This window comes from Rhinoderma darwinii, chromosome 5 (assembly GCF_050947455.1).
Source record: "Rhinoderma darwinii isolate aRhiDar2 chromosome 5, aRhiDar2.hap1, whole genome shotgun sequence".
NCBI classification, from domain to species: Eukaryota; Metazoa; Chordata; class Amphibia; order Anura; family Rhinodermatidae; genus Rhinoderma; species Rhinoderma darwinii.
Window position 1 is genome coordinate 202,116,599 of NC_134691.1, and position 22,269 is coordinate 202,138,867.

General features: G+C 41.8%; 1 protein-coding gene across 1 annotated transcript in view; it reads left to right on the forward strand.

The window, feature by feature from the left end:
- Nucleotides 1-867: 867 nt before the first annotated feature.
- SDHA (succinate dehydrogenase complex flavoprotein subunit A) overlaps nucleotides 868-22,269 on the forward strand; it is a 72,881-nt gene continuing 51,479 nt past the window's right edge. The window contains exons 1-7 of the mRNA XM_075826864.1: nucleotides 868-997; nucleotides 11,508-11,597; nucleotides 15,564-15,725; nucleotides 17,717-17,860; nucleotides 18,626-18,790; nucleotides 19,820-19,968; nucleotides 21,590-21,714. Of these exons, the coding sequence (XP_075682979.1) occupies nucleotides 929-997; nucleotides 11,508-11,597; nucleotides 15,564-15,725; nucleotides 17,717-17,860; nucleotides 18,626-18,790; nucleotides 19,820-19,968; nucleotides 21,590-21,714 (904 nt within the window). The 5' untranslated portion in view covers nucleotides 868-928. The remainder of the gene's footprint in view (nucleotides 998-11,507; nucleotides 11,598-15,563; nucleotides 15,726-17,716; nucleotides 17,861-18,625; nucleotides 18,791-19,819; nucleotides 19,969-21,589; nucleotides 21,715-22,269) is intronic.

Consider the following 22,269-nt stretch of genomic DNA (forward strand, 5'->3'; position numbering starts at 1 on the left):
CATATCTATGTAAAAAATTCAATTTTCACTCTGCAACATCGAGTGCACACTAATTTCTACAAAACACCTGCGGGGTTAACATGCTCACTACACCACTAGGTGAATGCATTGAGGAGTGGTTTCCAAAATGGGGTCACTTCTGGGGGGTTTCCACTGTTTTGGTCCCACAGGCGCCCAGAAACCAATCCAGCAAAATCTGCACTCCAAATGGCGCACCTTTCCTTCTGAGCCCTGCTGTGTGCCCAAACAGCAGTTTATGACCACATATGGGGTATTGCCCTACTCGGCAGAAATTGCTTTACAAATGTTGGGGTTTTCCTTTATTTGTTATACATCTAAGAGTACAAAGGAGGCAAAAAAGACATAATTGTTTATTGCTGCTGTATTGAGGGAAAGGTCTGGTTCTTACATATGAATTCAGTGTAATAGCTCACTAGGCTCCCCAATATGCACGTATACTGCTTCCCATAGCCCCCTCACGCACGTACACTGTTCCCTGTGGGTCAGACCCTCCTCAATAACGACCCCAGACCCATCTTTACCACCAAAAATACAAAACCCAGACTAGATACCACCTCAATCCAGACCAGACCATCCTTAGCTCCTCCAACACAGACCCCCAGAGCAGAACTCCCTACTCCAACACAGACCAACTAAGCCGTTCACAGCGTCTCCCCCGCCGCCCACTCTGCACGAAGGTGCATAACCGCGATCACGTCAGCATCTCCAAAGATATCCTACAGATTCCACCACATATATTAGTAGCGTCCAATGACGACTCTCTGACAAGTTAGAAGTCTCCGCCCATGTCACATGACATTATGTAACCGTTTGCTCGTTCTGATAAAGTTCTGTGAAAAGGGGCGGTGCCTCCCTAGTAGAACGCAGTATTTGCCCTGCTTGTCAGGCGCCGGTGTTAGCTGGCAACATGGCAGCGCTGAGTGCGGCAGCTTCGCGGCTCCTGGGAAAGAGGTTGTTGGCAGGCACAAGCCGTAAGGTGAGCAGTGATGTTGCATAACATGTCGTGAACTCAGGACAACAGCAATATGCTTTTCTACTGTACATAGCGCCGCGGTTTGTTGTGTAACAGAGGTAGCGGAGACTGGGCGGGGCCAAGTGAAGGTCAACTCCTCTCTTTGGAGTTCGGTGCTGATTACTGGCTAGTAGGGACACGGTCATGCTTTTTATTCTTTTAGTGATTGGTTGAAGGGCGTGGTCACGTGGGACTGCGCTGTGTTGTCACCTTTTCGCTAACTGGAAAGGGCAAAGGGTGACGCTTTGAGAGGGCAGAGGACATGGCGCGTGATGCCTTCTAGTCACTTCTCATGAGGCACGAACCAATGGCAGCCTATGGGAATTACCAGTTTAGGAACATTTGCCTCTGAGACCTCCAGACACGTGTGAATAAAGGCAAAGAGAAGTGATCATGGAGTGTCCTATTAAAACCATGATACAAATCTAACTAGTATGTTTATTGTCTTTAGTTATGATCAGTTGGCTGAGTCCACATTACAACTAATGATAATACTTGTGATCATCTGAGGGGTTTTACAGAAAGCAGCGAAGTTCTTAGACCCACAATGATGTTAATGGGGGAAAACAACAGCGATTCCACCCAAAGGTTTGCTGCGTCAGTAGATAGAAAATTGTTGTCATACAGGAACTAGAATTATTCACTTTATAGGCTATGTACAACATTTCATCTATTATTTATTTTCATATATTTGTTTGAGATGATAAACAACTTTCACATTTCACTTTTATTATTAATTTTTGTTTTACTTTTTACGATCTAGCTTCTATGTATCCTGTATACATAGAAGCTGCATCCTTCTGGTTCCGTCAGATCAGCAGGACTGACCGCTCCTGTAAAAAATCGAATTAACCTGATGAACTTTGATGTCGTCCGTGCAGCGGATCTGACGGAATTGGCTTTCTATACATAGAATCTGTGTCTTGAAAAGTAAAAAAAATTTAAATAAAATTCGATTTAAAAGTTGCTTAAAATCACTTTACATAGCCGTTAAAGGGGATCTGTCCTCAGAATATGGTGTCCTGCCAGCATATTATAAGGACCCATCGACTGGGGTTTTATATCAAATGGCGCAAAAATAGTTTGGTAAATGGCCAATAAGACAGAACACAGTGGGCTCATGTCTGTGTGTGCATAGTCACCCCGCTGATTGAGGGTTTTTCCTATTGAATTCCATAGGGAAGAAGAAATCCACAATAATTCTGTTACAGATTACCTGCAAAATCCACGATTCCAGATAGTTTTGTTTCACCACATTCTGAGAGCCATAACTTTTTTTTTTCTTTTTCCATGGATATGAGGGACGGGCTGTAGTTTTTATTGGTATCATTTTTTGGTACGTCCAACTTTTTGATCACTTTTTATTAAATTTTTTTTTTTTCGATCTAAAACGACAAAAAACGGGTTTTGGCAGTTTAAATTATTGGGTTTTTACTGCGTTCACTGTGCGAGTTAAATAATAATTGTAATATTCAGACTTTTACGGACGCAGCAATACCAATTTTTTTATTTTTACATTACTTTAGAGGAAATATGGGGAAAAGGGTGGTTTTTTAAAAATCATTATATATATATATATATATATATATATATATAAAAAACGCAGTAACGGCACCAGGACTTCAGGGTAGATGAAACAGGGTGGATTTATTCACCTCAAGTGAGTGACGTTTCGGTTCAACAGAGAACATTTCTCAAGAGATATATATAATTTTTTTTATTTAATGTTTTTCACCACTAATAACTTTATTAACCCCTTCCCGCACCTTGACGTAACTGTACGTCAATGTGTGCAGTAAGTTCGCGCACCTTGACGTGCAGTTACGTCTGTGCTTTGACAGTTAACCGCCGCGCGGCGCTACACCGCAGCGGTGGTTAACTGTGCAGGGCGTCTGCCCTGCAATCCCCGTTGCCGATCAGCGGCCTATCGCCGCTGATTTCGGCAGTTAACCCCTTAATTGCGGCGTTCGATTTGAACGCCACAATTAAGGTGTTTAGCGCCGATCGGCAGCCCCCATGTAAAATCACGGGGGCTGGCGATCGCACCGATGGCAATTGGACGACAGACAATGACTTCCGGGTTGCCATGTACAGAAGCCTATGAGGACCAGCCGGAGGGTGTTCGTCGTAGTCTTCCTGTCAGTGTGACTGTCACGTCACAATGACAGTTGGAGTACATTACACTACGTGTGTAGTGTAATGTACTCTAGCAGTGATCAGAGCTGCAAGTCTAAGTGTCCCCTAGTGGGACAAGTGAAAAAAGAATAAAAATGTTTTTAAAAAAGTGTAAAAATAAAAGTTAGAAGTGACATAAACATGAACTGCTTTTTTTCCTATAATAAGTCTTTTATTATAGGAAAAAAAATGAACACGTAAAAAAAAAAAAGTACACATATCTGGTATCACCGCGTTCGTAACGACCCCAACTATAAAACTGTAATATTATTTTTCCTGCACGGTGAACACCGCAAAGAAAAAAAATGAAAAACAAAGCGAGAATCACTATTTTTTGGTCACCACCCCTCACAAAATATACAATAAAAAGTGATCAAAAAGTCGCATGTACGCCAAAATTGTACCGATACAAACTACAGCCCGTCCCGCAAAAAACAAGCCCTTACACAGCTTTTTTGACTGAAAAATAAAAAAGTTATGGCTCTCAGAATATGGTGACACAGAAAATAAATAATTTTCTAAATACGTTATTTTATTGCGCAAACGCTGCAAAACATAAAAAAACCTATATACATATGGTATCGCCGTAATCGTACCGACCCGCAGAATAAAATATAACGGTCATTTATAGCCCAGGGTGAACGCCGTAAAAAATAAATAAAAATCATTGTCAGAATTGATGGTTTTTGTCACCTGGCTTGCCGAAAAATGGAATAAAAAGTGATCAACAAAATCGCATGTACCCCAAAATGGTACCAATGAAAATGACAGATTGTCCCGCAACAAATAAGCCCTCATGCAGCTCCGGTGGTGAAAAAATAAAAAAAGTTCCAGCTCCCAGAATATGGCGATGCAAAATGTGCAGAGCGTTCCAAAAGCGGATAGGATCGGGTGCCATTTATAAGTGCGACACTGGCCACATATCTGCAGATTATTATTTATTTACCCCATTATTATACCCTCTTATTATGCCCCTGATGTACTCTGCCCAGCCTACATGTGCCCGCACATTATAAACTGAAATACCAGCAAAACGCCAGAGCTACTACCAAGCAAAATCTGCGCTCCAAAAGCCAAATAGCGTTCCTCCCTTCTGAGCCCTACAGCGTGCCCAAACAGCCGTTTACGTCCACCGATATGGCATCGCCATACCCGGGAGAACCCTGTTAATATTTTATTTGTGGTATTTGTGGCACAAACTGGGCACAACATATAGTGCACTAAAATGGCACATTAGTGGAAAATTGTAATTTTCACGTTCCACCATCGGCTGCGCATTAAACCCTTTGCGCACCATGACTTAATAGCATGTCGTGGTGTGGGGGGTGATATATGGAGCGTCACACGCGCTGAGCCCTGCGCCATACGCTGCGGGTGTCAGCTGTGTATTACAGCTGATACCCGGGACTAGGGATGTCACGATACCAGAATTTGGACTTCGATACCAATACTTCGTTTAGTATTGCGATTTCGATACCAATTTCGATACTTTTGAAAACAGTAATAAAAAAAAAAATTCTTCCGTTTTCTGAGGTGAGGCGCGACGTGTGATGAATTTTGAACGCGCCTCACATTAATAGTAATTAATCCCATCATGTTTCTCAGTCATATTGGGTTAATGTGCGAGGTACATGATGGGGTTAATTACTATTAATGTGAGGAACATGGAGGTTAAATTCATCGCACCTCGCGCCTCACATTAATAAGTGAATGAAAGCCGTGTTTATTTCATTTTTTTACAGCGTACACATCATAAATGATGCAAAAACATTGTTGTGCGCGCCATTACTGAATTAGTATATTTTATGTATTGAGACTTATTTTAATGTTTATTGTAAAAAAGGCGTATGTGTATTTTTTTTTTAAATTTAACAATACTTTGTTTTTACTTTATTTTTAAACTTTAATGTACTGACATATATCAGATATGTGCCAGTACATTAGCCTGTGGACAGATAGCACACAGGCAGTTGTTAGGACATACTTGGGTATGTCCTAACAACAAGAAATATGGTAAGACAGCCCTGGGGTCCGTCAATAGACCCTGGGCTGTCTGCCCATATATGGTATGGCCCTCGATCGTGTCACAGGAATTCCCTGTGACGCGATCCAGGGGCATCCCCCCTTCTCATTTTCCCCTGAATGCTGCAGTCCGCTGTGATCGCAGCATTCAGGAGAATAGCGGCGGAGATGAGAGGTTTCTCTGATCTCCGCCGTTATAGAGCGGGGCTGCGGCTGTGTAATACAGCCATTGCCCCGCTCCTGACAGGAAGTGCGTGCGCGGTCAGCATGAGGAGGTGCGGCCGGCGCTGCACTAATGAGCGGCAGTTCAGGCACTGAAGACAGAACATGGGGGTGTTTTGTAGCGCGCCCGCCATGTTCTGTTTTCAGTGCCGCCGCTCATTAGTGCAGCGCTGGCCGCATCGCATCATCCTGACTCCGCAAACTTATCATGACTGAGGAGCGGGGCTGTGGCTGAATTACACAGCCGCAGCCGCGCTCCCATACATTCATGTGTTACTATACTGAGCTGTGCGGCTGCGCAGCTCAGTATCGAAATACAGGAAATAGCGGTATCGAACCGTTTAGGGATGCACAGTATCGAAACAGTATCGAAGTTTCGATGCACCGTGCATCCCTACCCGGGACTAACGGACAGAAACAGCGATCGCGCTGTTACAGGAGCCTGTAAAAATCACAATATACTGCAATATATTAGTATTGCAGTGTATTCTACCAGTGATCTAACGATCGCTGGTTCAAGTCTCCTAGGGGGACTAATAAAATATGTAAAAACAAAAGTAAATAGTTATTAGTGGAAAAACTTAAATAAATATATACATACACAAAATTGGTATCGCTGCGTCCGTAAAAGTCCAAGCTATTACAATATACCATTATTTAACTCGCACGGTGAACGTCGTGAAAAAGAAAGCATTTTAAATGGCAAAATCGCAGTTTTTTGGTCACCTTGGCTCTACCAAAAAAATGTAATAAAAAGTGCTCACAAAGTCTTCGGTACCAAAAAATGGTACCAATAAAAACTACAGCTCGTCCCGCAAAAAATAAGCCCCCACACCGCTCTATTGACGGAAAAATAAAGACGTTGTGGCTCTCGGAAAGCGGGGAGGAAAAACGAAAAAGAAAAAGCAAAACATGGATCAGTCCGGAAAAGGTTAATTTATTTTCTAATGAAAAAACATTTATGACCACATGTGAGGTATAGCCGTACTCGGGAGAAATTGCTTTACAAATGTTGGGGTGCATTTTCTCCTTTATCCTTTGTGAAATTTAAAAAATTCAACATTTTAGTGGAAATAATGTTGATATTAATTTTCACGGCCTAATTCTAATAAATTCTGCAAAAGATGTGTGTGGCCTAAATGCTCACTATACCACTAGATAGATTCCTTAAGTGGGGTTACTTTTGGGCGGTTTCCACGGTTTTAGTACCTCAGGGGCTTTGCAAGTTCGACATGACACCCAAAAACTATTCCAGCTAAATTTGTGCTCCAAAAGCCAAATAGCGCTCCTTCCCTTCTAAGCCCCGGTGTGGGTCCAAACAGCAGTTTATTACCACATATGGGGTATTTATGTAATCAGGAGAAATTGTTTTACAAATGTTGGGGTGCTTTTTCTCCTTTATGCCTTGTAAAAATTAAACATTTCTAAGTTCTTACAGAAAAAAAAGTCGATTTTTACCTTTACAGACTAATTCCAATGACTTCAGCAAAACAACTGTGGGGTCAAAATGCTAACTTTACCCCTAGAAAATTTCCTTGAGGGGTGTAGTTTCCAAAATGGGGTCACTATTGGGGGGGTTTCCACGGTTTTCATCCCTCCAGTGCATTGCAAACGTGACACGGCACTGAAAACTATTCCAGCAAAATCAGAAATCCAAAATCCAAATGGTGCTCCTTCCCTTCTGAGGCCTGCTGTGGGTCCAGACAGCAGTTTATTACCACATATGGGGTATTGCTATAATCGTAAGAAATTGCTTTACATATGTTGGGGTGCTTTTTCTACTTTATTCCTTGTAAATATTTAACATTTTTACGTTTTTTCACAAAAAAAGTAGATTTTCATCTTCACATACTAATTCAAATAAATGTAGCAAAAAAACTGTGGGTTCAAAATGCTAACTATACCCCTAGATAAATTCCTTGAGGGGTATAGTTTCCAAAATGGGGTCACTTTTGGGGGGTCTTTACTGTTTTGGTACCACAAGACCTATTCAAACCTGACATGGTACCTAAAATAGATTCTAAAAAAAGGAGGCCCCAAAATCCACTAGGTGCTCCTTTGATACTGAGGCCTGTGTTTCAGTCCATTACCGCACTAGGACCACATGTGGGATATTTCTAAAAACGGCAGAATCTGGGCAATAAATATTGAGTTGCGTTTCTTGGGTAAAACCTTCAGTGGTACAGAAAAAATTTATTACAAATAAATTTTCGAAAAAAAAAAATGAAATTTGTAAATTTCACCTCTACTTTGCTTTAATTCCTGTAAAACGCCTAAAGGGTTAAAACACTTTCTGAATGCTGTTTTGAATACTTTGAGGGGTGCAGTTTTCAAAATGGGTTGATTTATGGGAACTTTCTAATATATAAGGCCCTCAAAGCCACTTCAGAACTGAACTGATCCCTGAAAAAATAGGCTTTTGAAATTTTCTTGAAAATATGAGAAATTGCTACTAAAGTTCTAAGCCTTGTAACGTCCTAGAAAAATAAAAGAATGTTCAAAAAACGATGCAAACATAAAGTAGGCATATGGGAAATATAAACTAGTAACTTTTTTGTGTGGTATTACTATCTGTTTTACAAGTAGATACATTTAAATTTAGAAAAATGCAAATTTTTGCTAATTTTCTCTAAATCTTGGTGTTTTTTACAAATAAATATTGAATTTATCGAACAAATTTTTTCCCTAACAAAGTACAATATGTCACGAGAAAACAATCTCAGAATCACTTGGATAGGCAAAAGCATTCCAGAGTTATTACCACATAAAGTGACATGTCCAATTTGAAAAATCGGCTTCGTCCTGAAGGCCAAAACAGGCTCAGTCCTGAAGGGGTTAAACAGTTTGTTTTTTTTTTACACCATTTACTAATCCCCCTAGGGGACTTGAACCAGTCATTATTAGATCGCTGGTACAACATACTGCAATACTAATGTATTGCAGTATATCGTCTCTATAACGCCTCAGATGCGGTGGTCGCGATTGAACGCAGCATTTGAGGGGTTAAACGGCCAGGAACAGCGGCATCGCTATTCCCGGCCGTTAGTCTGGGCTGTCCGCTGTAAAACAGGGCTGACACCCACAGGGTATGGAGGGCACCCAGCCCGTGAGCGCCCTCCATACTTTCCCTTGACACTTTAAAGCACAGACAAGGCAGCAGTTCAAAAAGTAAGTACAGCATACATAAAAGAAGTGAAGGGTTTGGTATACAGTCAGGTGCGGAATGGAGACATGGAAAGTTGTGTTTCCACTGGAGGTCTTCTTTAAAATAAGAAAAATCCTATATTCCCCTCCTGTGGCAATTCTTCCCTGGTCCCCTTGTGGTCTCTGTACATGCAGCCTCCAGAGATGACGTGTCATGGCGACACATGACTGCTGCAGAAAGTCACAATCACAGGCTGCACTGGTCACATGTGATGTCATTGTTAGAGGAACGGCGGGGGACCACGGAAGCACTGCCAGGGGAGGTAAGTGTAGTGTTTTGTTTTTTAAGACACTCGCCGCAGGTAAATCTGCACCAAAATGCGCATGATTTGGTGCAGATTTTCTGCTCCGGACTTGCCCACGGCTTTCTGCCTGACCAATTGCATTATTGTTGTTTTGTAATGGGCAGCAATTGTTCCTGAACTGGGTGGTTTGGGCCTGGTACGCCAGTACTAATTCACACATGTGTTGGGTAATATGGCATATTTTATTGAAAAATGCCACATTTTATAGGACGTTCACTGCAACTCTTTTTAAGAGAAAGATGGTGGAAAACTTTCATGCAGGCAGTGCAAAAGCCACAGTTAAAAAACCTCTACCAGTATATCAAAACTCTCTGAAGAAAGCGGCTGTCACTCAATGGAGCCAATCCGAGATCAGACCCCCCCCCCCCGGGCTCCAGTAAGATCAGACAGTGCTTTCCGCATCATGTAAAGTTCATGAAGGAGTGTCCGATGTATGCGGAGATTGGTGCCACGTGACTAGGACGATATGTGCCATGCCCTTAATGACATTGATTCTCTAACCTCTAATATTTTAGGCATTTTAACTATTCCTGTTTTTGTAACTAGCTCTTGTTCAGAAAGAGAAACTGTGGAAGTTATGTGCAAACCAATGCTATAAGGAGCTTCTGTATTCATAGCGTTCTGAAGGACTTTTGTTGCCTTTTAATGGGCATTCTGTGTGATGTGGCGAGTTGTCATTCCAGGGCATTTCTTTTGTTTATTTCAGTGTTGGCTTGAGATATAAAGCCTTGTTCACACAGTGCAGATTTTGCATGTATTTTCTGAGCGTAAACCAGGAACAGAACCTAAAATAGAAGAAATATAGAAAGGAAGGCCTTAGGTCTGCTGTCCTGAGTCCATTTCTAGTTTTGATTAAAAAACGCATGCAAAATCTGCACTGTGTGAACAAGACCTAAGGCAGGCTTTACGTGTTTGGATAACACATATGATTCTAGTATTGCATGGCGATTGTGACTACGATTTCATCATGGTATCGAATAATCGCCACACAGTCACGATCAGCGCTATGGTCGAGCAATCGGTAAATCATGCATTTTATCAAAGCCACCGTAGTTCGACTGCTCAACAATTAAAGCGTTAAATGGGTATTCCCACCTTAGATGTTTACGGCATATTCAGAGTATATGCCGTAAATGTCTGATAGGTGCTGGTCCCAGAGTTGTGACCAGCACCTATCTCGGCCGCCACATCCAGACAAGGGATGAGTGGAGAGGTGGCCCGCTTGCTCGGGTGTTTACCAGAACTCTCATGGAAATCAATGGAAGGAGGTGTGCAAATGTGTCGACCTCCATTTATACCCTGCCTGGATGGTGTTGGGTTCTCAGATAGGTGCGGGTCCCAGAGCTGGCACCCACATCTATCAGACGTTTATGGCATATCCCATGAATATTCCTTAAATGTCTAAGGTGGGAATAACCCTTTAAAGAGGCTCTGTCACCAGATTATCAGTACTATAGTACTATTATTATATAGTACTATCTCCTACATAATCTGATTGGCGCTGTAATCTAGATAATAGTGGTTTTTATTTTGAAAAACAATGATTGAGCAAGTTATGAACACTCTTAGATTTATGCTAATTAGTTTCTTAATAGACAACTGGGCGTTTTTTTACTTTTTACCAACTGGGCATTGTAAAGAGGAGTGTATGACGCTGACCAATCGGCGTCATACACTTCTCTTCATTCAGGTTTAGCTGTACTCACAGCACAGCGTGATCTCGCGAGACTCCCACATAAACTTTACCGAAGTGTCTCGAGAGTGAATAGACATCGCTTCCAGCCAGGATGCGATGTCTATTCATACTCCCGACACTTCGGTAAAGTTTCTGTGGGACTTACTCACACAGCACAGCGTGATCTCGCGAGATCGCTCTGTGCTTTGAGTACAGATGGACATGAATGAAAAAAAGTGTATGACGCTGATTGGTCAGCGTCATACACTCCTCTGTACAATGCCCACTTGGTCAGAAGTTAAAAAAACGCCCAGTTGGGAATTAAGAAACTAATTGGCATAAATCTAAAATTGCCCTCTGTGGATGCTGCCGCAGTGCCCTCTGTGGATGCTGCCGCAGTGCCCTCTGTGGATGCTGCCGCAGTGCCCTCTGTGGATGCTGCCGCAGTGCCCTCTGTGGATGTTGTACTAGCGCTCTGCCCGGGACTCCGCTCTGGGGAAGACCCTGACATACTGTCCATATATGGACAGCGATGTCAGGGAATTCCACAGCGTCCCGGAGCAGAGCCTGTACTAGCGCTCTTCTCGGGACTCCGCTCTGGGGAAGACCCTGACACACTGTCCATATATGGACAGCGATGTCAGGGATTCCAGAGTCTAGCGGAATTTTCTGGTTACCTGCTATCAGAGAGCAGTGCATTGTGGGTGCTCAGATAACAGGTTGAGCAGTTGAGTCTCCTGTCTGACAGCAGAGCACAGATAAACCACTGTTTGCAAGAGCAAGCATACAAATCGAGAGAACCTGAAATAACTGAACAAAACTGTAACATGTTGCTGTAATATTTTTATATAATAAACTATTTGTCTTCTAGAAATGGACAGCAGTGTCCCCTGCGTTAACTAGGACTTTCCACTTCACCGTGTACGGCAAGAAACCTGCATCTGCTCAAGTCTCTGATTCGGTAAGCTTTGCTTTGCTTTCCACAAAATATTTTCCACATGGTACAGTCAAGCCCTTATATTCTTGTGCTGATTGGTGCTATATGTTTATAGCCCGGCTCTAACCCTTATTTCCCTAGTGTAATATTATTATTGTACATAGTTACATAGTTGATAAGGTTGAAAAAAGACAGAAGGTGGCAACCCCCCCCCATGAGGCAGAATCTAATTGCCCCATACTAAGGGGAAAAAAATCTCCTCCCCAACTTCAAATATGGCAATTAAAATAGATCCCTGGATCAACGCTCCATGTACAGCATCTAGTTCTCATAACTTGTAATATTATAAGATGTCCAGGCCCTTCTTGAACTTGTTCAATGAATCAACCATCACAACACCCTGTGGCAGAGAGTTCCATAGTCTCACTGCTCTTACAGTAAAGAATCCCCGTCTGTGATGGTGGTGAAACCTTTTTTCCTCTAGACGGAGAGAATACCCCGTTATCCTTGTCACAGGCCTAGGTGTAAGAATATCATTAGAAAGATCTCTGTACTGTCCATTCATATATTTGTACATTGTATTGAGATCGCCCCTAAGTAGTCTTTTTTTCTAAAATGAATAGCCCCAAGTTTGATCACCTTTCTTGGTACTGCAATACACCCATTCCCTTAAAGAGAACCTTTCACCTGCCCATACATGTGCAGCATGTAATGGGCAGGGCTGTACAAATCCTGGGGCACTTAACATTTTTTCCCTATCTTCCTCCGTTATCTAGATATCAGTGCCGTTTTATATTTGGCACCCAATATTGAAATAACCCCCTGAACTGTCAATGGGGCGTGTAATTGGCAAGGGAGCATGTAACATCGCTGTGACACTGTCCAATCAGCTACGGACAATGTAACAGCAAGAGCTGGAGAGAGGAGAACGTGTGTGCAGCTCGAATCTGAGCGCGCACCCACCCTCTCACTCTTCAGCTCTCGGCAGACAAGACTGATCTCTCGCGAGAGAGCACACAGTCTTGTTGTCCTTGTCTGGCGAGAGCTGAAGAGAGAGCATGCACAGGCATGCTCGCACCGCTCTGAGCTGCGCATGCGAGCTCACACGCTCTCATCTCCCCAGCTCTTGCTGTGACACTGTCCGTAGCCGATTGGAGAGTGTCACAGCGATGTTACACGCCCCCTTGACCCATTGACAGTTCAGGGGGTTATTTAAATATAAAACGGCACCGATATCTAAATAACGGAGGAAGATAGGAAAGAAATGTAAAGTGCCCCAGGATTTGTACATCCCTCCCTATTACATGCTGCACTCAGCTGCACATGTATGGGCAGGTGAAAGGTTCTCTTTAATTACGTTGGTTGCCCTTCTTTGCACTCGTTCTAGTTCAGCCACGACCCCCTTATACACAGGTGCCAAAAATTGTACACAATATTCCATATGTGGTCTGGCTAGAGATTTGTATTGAGGCAAAACGATGTTCTTGTCATGAGCATCTATGCCTCTTTTGCTGCATCCCATGATTTTATTTGCCTTGGCAGCAGCTGCCTGGCGCTGGTTGCTTAAGTTTAATGTCTATCGATATACCCAAGTCTTTTTCAGCGGCAAGCGTCTTTATTTCCATTGTTGACCTGTGTTATGTTGACCGCTCTTAAAAAAGCAATGTAGGGAAATCTGAGTTATGTTTACTTTTTACAGACCATTTTACATTTTGAATGTAGACTTAATCGGGTAGTACATTGCATTACTTACCTTATACCGATCCTGAGTTTGACTCCATTATAGTCCAGAGCTGTAGACACAATGCTGGAGACTTCAGAGCTGTAGTCTGCCAGGATTCATAGCTTGATCAACGTCTGCACACAAACATTTCACAAACTCATAGACCCAACGCATCTCCTAACAGCAACCACACTGAATGCGGCTCTGGGCTGTAGTGCAAGCTGTAACTCTGGCTGGGATGGTTAAAACACGAAATGGTTTAGGAGCCAATTTGACTTTAGTGCTTGGAAATAAGAACTCTCATAGACCTCCGTAGAAAACCAACCAAAAAGATGAATGCAGCAACAAATTTCTTAGTGCATTGGCCTCCTGGCCTATGTGCGGTACCAGATGCAGGATCAGAACAACTTATTAACTGGGTCACTCAAATTTGTATGTAGGTTGATATTCTATAAGGTGGTGGACATACAGTGCTTTGCAAGAGTATTCATCACCGCCTCCCTCTTGGTGTTTTTCCTGTTTTGTTGCATTACAACCTGGAATTAAAATGGATTTGAAATTCGATTTTAAGTAATGGACCTGACAACATAGTCCAAATTGTTACAGTGGAATAAAAAAACCCTAAAAACTTGTTTATCCCCTTCATTCACCAGGACGTGCCGGTACATCCAGGTGCAGGGGGGGTTTTACAGCTGACACCCTGGACTAATGGCCAGGAACAGCGTTAGCGCTGTTCTTGGCCGTTTAACTCCTCAATTGCTTTGTTCAATCGCGACCGCAGCATCTGAGGCGTTATAAAGTGGGGGGAGACCCCCTCCGACAGCTCATCGGCGCCCCCACAACGCGATCGTGGGTCACCGATGTTTGTCATGGACTGCCTTCACTCTGCCTTTGTTAAGCCTGTAAAATGACTATACACGGCAATAAATTAATATCTAACGATGGCTGGTTCAAGTCCCCAGGTTGACTAATAAACTGTAAAAATATAAAAAGTGAAATCAAGTAATTTAATTTATTTTACTTTTTTTTAATTTTTATTTTAAACCTGCAAAATCCTGAGTGCATAATTTTTCACTCCCTTTGCTATGAAACCCCTTATAAGGGCTGGTCAAACCAATTAACTTTAGAAGTCACATAATTAGATGAATAAGGTCCCCCGTGTGCAGTCACATGATCTGCCACATGATGTCGGTATAAATAACTTGTTCTGAAAGGCCCTAAGCCTGCAACACCACTAAGACCTAGTTTTTTTAGCGCTGATTTTGACTTGAAACCAGCACCAAAGAACGGCCCAAATCTCCCTATATTGATATTTTTTGCCTGGCGTTGTTTTGGGAAAAAAAAAAGCGTCGTGCCCTATCTTGAAGCGGTTTCCGCCTCTGAACCTTCATTGAAATCAGTAAGCGGCAGAAAAAAATTGCGGCGCTCGTTTAAAGTGTTTTTTAGTGCGGTTTTTTTAATTCTCTTCATTAAAGTTGTGAAGTATAAATCAGGATTGGGTTATTTAAAAACAAATATCCCAAACTTTGATCATCTTACAGAGCGTCATTATAACAAAATGGAAGGAATATGGCACAACTACAAACATGACAAGAAAAAGCCTCCCACCAAAACCCACAGACCGGGCAAGGAGGGCATTAATCAGAGATTCAACAGAGAGACAGAGGATAACACTGAAGGAGCTCCAAAGATTCACAGCGGAGATGGAAGTTTCTATCCATAGGACCAATGTAAACCGTACACTCCACAGAGTGGGGTTTTATGGAAAAATGGCGAGGAAAAATCCAATGCATAAAAAAAACCAATGGGGAAAACATGTTTTGAGTTTGCCAAACAGCATGTGGCAGACTCCACCATCACATGTCAGAACGGGACCCCAACGCAGATGTGGACAAATCCCCCGAGAGACTTGTATCTGTAATTGCAGCAAAAGGAGGCCCCAAAAAGTATAGCCTTTCAGGGGTAAATACTCACACAGTCCTTTTTTTTATTTTTTTTATGTCTTAATAGTTTGTGTTACAGTAAAAAAAAATACATATTTTGCACCTTCAAAGTGGTAGGCATGTTGTGTAAATGGCACAAACCCGTTAAAAAAAATAAAAAAATCCCCAAGGTTAAAATGCAACTAAACCGGAAAAACCACAAGCGGGTGACTACATTCGCAATGCAGTGTACGCTAACCTCATTTTTTTTTTTTGGTCTTAAAAAAAATCTCTTTAATATGGGCCACTGTATTGTCCACTTTCTTAAATGATTTTGTTTTCCAGATTTCCACACAATACCCTGTAGTGGACCATGAGTTTGATGCAGTGGTGGTGGGCGCTGGTGGTGCAGGATTACGAGCAGCGTTTGGCTTATCTGAAGCGGGCTTCAATACAGCATGTATCACCAAGTTATTTCCTACACGGTCTCACACCGTGGCAGCGCAGGTGGGTGCTTCAGAGTCATTTACCATAACATTGTGTTACTGAAATTACAATTCAATTTATCGGCTCTACTACAGTTTTTCATTTCCGCTTGAGCACTAATTCATGAAGTATAGGGTGTATAAAAGACCGGAACTTTAAGGCCATGTTCACACATGGCTGATAGGCTGCGTAAAAGTACACGACATATCTGTCCTGGAAACGGCAGGGAATTCCGGCGAAAAACCGCACCAAATTGCAGAAAACCCCAGTCACCGTTGTCATAGTGACACTTTCTTGTGTTCTTGTCCAGACCGGCCTCCAGGGATGACACTGCAGCAGTCACATAGGAAGAAGAGTCATCCTAGGTGGCTGGGCTGGACGATAACAGAAGAAAGCGTCGCTATGACAACGGCCGGTATGTAAGTATTCGTTTTACACCAAAAAAAGTGTTGTGTTTTTTTTGCAGGTTTTACCCACCTATTGAATTGATTCCAAAGCATAAATTGACGTTTTGCAGATAAAGTAAACGCGCCGCAGGTCAATTTATGAACTTTTTTTTTGGGCAGATTTTTTTTTTTTACTGCAAATCTCATCCACTCTGCTGCTACTTTAATACGTTGCATATTTTCCGCAATGAAATCCATTGTGGAATATCCGCCATGTTTACGCTACGTGTGAACATACCCTAAGCATTACTAGCCACTTTAATACTGGAGTTATTTTGAGCCTTAGGCCCCATGCACATGGCCGTACACGTAATCACGATCCATGATTACGGGCACAGCCGGCCGCGGACAGCCGCCCGTATGGGACGCACAGTCCGTAAAAAGCAAAAAATAGGAGTGAATGGGTCGGTAATTACGGATGAACTCTACGGTCGTGTGCATGGTGCCTTAATGACCAGCGATCTTCTGCATGTGCTGGCGAGGCATCTGATCTTTGCCTTTGCAACCAGCCTCCCTGTAACATCTCCAACTGTCGGGTTTAAGTACTAGCAGGAGAGTTGGCTTGCTTTATATGTGGAGCTCTACTTTAGACCAAGATCACACACACCGTTTTTTGGTGCAGTTTTTGGCTGTTTTTTGAGCCATACATAGAAATGGACACAAAAGAAAGGAGATGCATCCGACTTTTCTTTGAACCTTTTTCTTCCTTTTGGATTCCGTTCTGGCTTTGGCTCAAAAAGCGGAGCTAAAAACTGCATGTGTGATCCTGGCCCTAAAATGATACACCCTATAAAGGAGAGTATTTTATCACTTGCTCAGGTCCCCTCTATTACCAAAAGTTACGCTTCCTTCCCCAGGTCTCCCTCCCCTCCTTTGTCTCTGACTGCACTTCATGGACCTATGTCTGTGTGGAATGTATTTCCGCATTGTATTCTCTTTGCATGTACATTACGTTAGGCCATATGCCAAGTTTAAAGGCCTGTATAATTCCATTGCATGGTTTTTGTCACCCTGCTTTCACAGTAGCCCTCTGGATTCCTCAGTGTGGCCTTCAGCTACTCAAATCCTATAATTCCTTTGTTCTAGCGTGTGGGTGCTGTCATTTCATTACCACCACCTATAATTCCTTCTTTCTCTACTCCCTTCAGACCAAGCAGAAATACATCAAAATAGTATTTTTATAGTCCATAAACCATCCACCAATCGAAATTGCCATTCACATAGTCATTGTGCATCCGGTCTGATATGGATGCATCAAAAGGGAAAAATAAGGTAACTCAAACCGACACCAAGCATGATATAAATCCAAAAAGCTTGTATCCAGGCCACGTGTGGCACTATCTATATATCTACTGTATATGGACTAGACGGACCAGCAGAGGCGTTCTTGCCTCTCTATGCAATCTTTCCTTTCCATTCGAACACAACCTAAGGTCATATTTTATATTTTCTCAAATTGTGCACATTTGGCTCTTAGAAAATCCAGAACGTGAATGCAGATTTATCCGTCCACTGTAAGTTCTGGTTCTTTATAATTCTGATCATTTAACCTCTTGCATTATTTAGGGAGGAATAAACGCAGCTTTGGGTAACATGGAAGATGATGACTGGAGGTGGCACTTTTATGACACCGTGAAGGGCTCTGATTGGTTGGGTGATCAAGATGCCATCCATTACATGACAGAGCAGGCACCTGCTTCCGTTATTGAGGTGAGTGCTGGTCCATTTTCGTTAGCTTTTTTTTTTAAATTATTATTATCTATTATTATTTTGTACAGCAACATACCATGATACAGATAGGAAGTGGCATTGGTCTTTAATTGCATAAGACAGGATGACCGGTTCTGAAAATGGAAAGAAAACGGGCTAGGGTATAGAAAAACTAATGCACCTATATGGCATAGATGGTTCGTTTTTACCTTTGTCCAAACAGAGTTGGGCTTGGAATAATATATTTGAGAAATTCTATTCATGTAGTCCTATAGTATAACCGTTATATGGCGTATACTTCCTCTAGCAATTGGTGTGTATCCGTCAGTTTTAAGGCGTTTGCCCTCAATACCTGTTAGCCAAATTCGGACTGTTAACATATTACAGATTTTGTATTTATTGTTTTCCCTTCTATTGGCTCAAAAGATTGGGCTTTGTAAAGTACATATTAATAATGGACGTGTTCTTATAAATATGTAGTCATGGAATAGAATCGCTGGTAATAGTTGCATGGACAGTAAAATTTATTGCATGAAATTTTGTTTTGTCGAGTGTTCCAAATGTTTTTGGTCGTTTCCTAGTAAATGCATATTGAAAAGTACTACGGTACTTTTTATGGCCTAAAACTTCAATTTTACCATTTAACTTTTAATCTTTTTCATATAAGCCTAATGTTTCTTCACATCCAAAACTTGCTTGTGCTTGGTATTTATTTCAAACCTGTACATTTTAAAAAGCCAAATGTTTCTGTCCTTTTCCGGGCAGCTTGAAAACTATGGAATGCCTTTCAGCAGAACGGAGCAAGGTAAGATCTACCAGCGTGCTTTTGGAGGGCAAAGTCTGAAGTATGGTAAAGGTGGGCAGGCTCATCGCTGCTGCTGTGTGGCAGACAGAACTGGACATTCATTGCTACACACCTTGTATGGAAGGGTAAGGCAAAACATTAAAAAGCATAAATAAGGCCTCTGTTTTTAATATGTATTTAATGTATAGAAGTATATTTATACCCTCTCCTATCTATATATATATATATATATATATATATATATATAAGTTGTGCGGCCTCCCAGCTTAGTATTGTAATACATGAATGTAGTTAACCAGGGCTGCGGTTGTGTAATACAGCCATTGCCTAACGAGTGCGCGCGCAGTCAGCATGAGGTGATGCGACCAGCGCTGCACTAATGAGCGCCAGCACTGAAGACAGAACATGGCGGGCGCACTGCAAAACACCCCCATGTTCTCTGTTTTCAGTGCCTGCGCCGCAGCTCATTAGTGCAGCGCCGGCCGCATCACCTCATGCTGACCGTGCTTGCACACTTGTTGTCAGGAGCGAGGCAATGACTGCATCACACAGCTATAATGGCGGAGATCAAAGCTGACTGCAGCATTCAAGAGGAAAATGAGAAGGGGGGATCCCTGTGATGCGATCGAGGGACATACCATATATGGGCAGACAGTCCAGGGTCCATTGAAGGACTCCAGGGCAGTCTGACCATATTTCCTGTTAGGGCATACTTAGGTATGTCCTAACAGCTGCCCGTGTACTATAAGTACACAGGCTAATGTACTGGCATATACCGTATTTTTATAACTATTAGACCAAGTATTGAGTGCATATATTGTACATTCTTTTCAGTAGGCCTACATTTCGGTATTAAAAATAATTTTTGAAATTGGGCTTATTTAATATTCTAATTTTCTGAGAGACAAAATTTTGGGTTTTCGTTAACGGTTAGCCATAATCATCAACATTAAAAGAAAAAAATGCTGTAAATAGATCACTCTGCGTGTAATGAATCTATAGAATATAGGAGTTTCACTTTTTGAATTGACTTACTGAAATAAATTAACTTTTTGATGATATTCTAATTCATTGAGATGGATATAATATATTTTCTTTCAAAAGTGTACCGTTTTAATGCTTTGCAATAAGGCATCTTTAATCCTGTGTTACAGTCTCTCCGATACGACACCAGCTATTTTGTAGAATATTTTGCCTTGGACCTCCTAATGGAAAATGGAGAATGCCGTGGTGTTATTGCTTTATGCATGGAAGATGGATCCATACACCGTTTCAAGGCTAAAAACACAGTAATAGCTACAGGGTAATATATTTATTTTTAATTTGCAGCTGACATTAAATGTTTTGCCCGGTCTGGTCATGAAATTAAGGTTCTGGTGCTCTCAAGAAGCCATCTGTAAGAAACAAACACCTTTTAAAGGGTTGTCCGGGTTTTACATCTCTCTTGCTAAGAGCAGGAACGCTGATAAAAAATATAATATTTCAATCCTCCATGGCGCTGGTGGTCCCCGCTGGTACTTTGTTGACTTGTTCTGCAGTGATGACCTACTGTTCTTGCACGTGACTACTGCAGACAATCACTGGCCTCGGTGGTGATGTATGGCACAAGACCGCATGAACGACACGTCATCACTGTAGGACAAGTCAACAAAGATCGGTGGGGAGCAACGGTGCTGGAGCGGTGGGGGATTAAACAGGTGAGTATTGTGGGTTTTTTTTGTGTTTTCTTTTTTTTTTTTTAATCAACTTTCCTGCTCTTTAATATACATTTTATTTTCCATAAAGTTTTTTTAGATGCTAAAAATAAAAGGGAATTATGTAGTATGTTATGCTTGGTGCACAAAAATACTGTTCACAACGCACCTTCCAAGTTTAACAAATAAATGCCTTACATTTGCTTGCGTTTGCTGAAATGGCCGTTGCACATGACAGAGTCCGTGAAAAAGGACCGACTTTCCGATCCGTGGAAAGATAGGACATGTCCGATCTTTCCATGGATCCCGGTCGGCGTACACTGTCATGTTCATGAGGCATATTGGTGTATTTAGACGTTGCAGTTGAGGTGCGGGTAAAACCAGCGAAATAAACGTAAGCGTTTTTACCAGAATTTGGTGCCTTTTTTCGGTAAAAAATAAGTTGAAAAATGCATTTTTTTATGTGATTTTTTTTTTTTATTTTTATTTATTTTTTCTTTTTTTTTTATCTGCACTTTAACCGCAATGTCTGAATACTCAGAGAGGGGACGTAGAGAACTCCTCTTTTTCTCACTATTTACAGACTAAGGCCTCATGCACACGTCCGTACTTTTTATCCGCAATTAGGAATCCATACATTTCTATAGGCCACGGACACCTTCCCATATATTTACGGGTAAGTGCCCGGGCCATGGAAGTGACCCGCAAAAAATAGGACATGTCGTATTTTTTGCGTTTACGGACCAGGCGCCTATACTTTATAATGTCAGCACGGCGGTGCACAGTCCCGCGGCCTGTCAGTGCCATAACTGTGGATCTTACACACGGATACGGACGTGTGCAGAGAGCCTTATTACTACATTTAGCTATGAGCTAAGATCCTGGAGACCAAAAAAATTGAGAAAATAAAGCTTTTAGTTCGAGAACCTCATCCGGAAGGCTGTCCTCTGTCAGGTTTCCTCATCATAGTATCATCTTTATTGCCCATCTGCTGTTTTGCCTTTTTTGCACTGAACCTTTTCATCTCTATAGCTCTGTTGAAGAGCCATATACCGACCATGTTTGAGATCTCTCGTAACCCCCTTCTTACATCAAGTAATGGGCGCTTCCTGGGAGCTTGCTGATGAGTGGACATTATTTATTAAGAAGTGGTTTAGCCGAAAAGAAAAAAATATGATTTTAATTTCTTTAAATCTAGATGGCTTACTCTCATTATCTTTTATCTTCTAGAGGATACGGCCGTACTTTTTTTAGCTGCACTTCAGCGCACACATGCACAGGTGATGGCAATGCTATGGTGACACGAGCTGGCCTTCCCTGCCAAGACTTGGAGTTTGTACAATTTCATCCAACAGGTATAGTCTTTGTGTACCTCTAATATTGTACGTACTGCTTCAGTGTTTTAATGTTTCATTTTATTGGAATAATTGTAGTATTATGCAAACTCAAGGTGACTGTCCACCTTTAAACACCATGTAGTTTTTAGACCCAACATTAGGCCCCAATTTTTTTTTGAGTTATTTATATATATATATATATATATATATATATATATATACTCGGAGTCCTGAGAGAAGCGTGCTGCTGATATCAATGCGAGCACGCTTCCGTGTTTGTAGTTGGAACAGAATATCTATACACAATTTAATATCGCTGGCGCAGTAGCCAGCTTCATAATGAACAGACCCCTGATGAAATAATTACACCGAAACGCGTAGGGTCAGACAGAGGGGATATATAGCGTAGGTGACAGCATCATTGATATTTTACCCTGACACTGGGGCTCTCAGGAGTGGTAACTGGAGACTCCGGTGTTGTGGGTGCTAGCCGCTGTAACACCAATGTTTAAACGTCTTTTGATCCCATATATCATATAAGTATATTCATTCAGTAGGGTTCGCAATTGAATC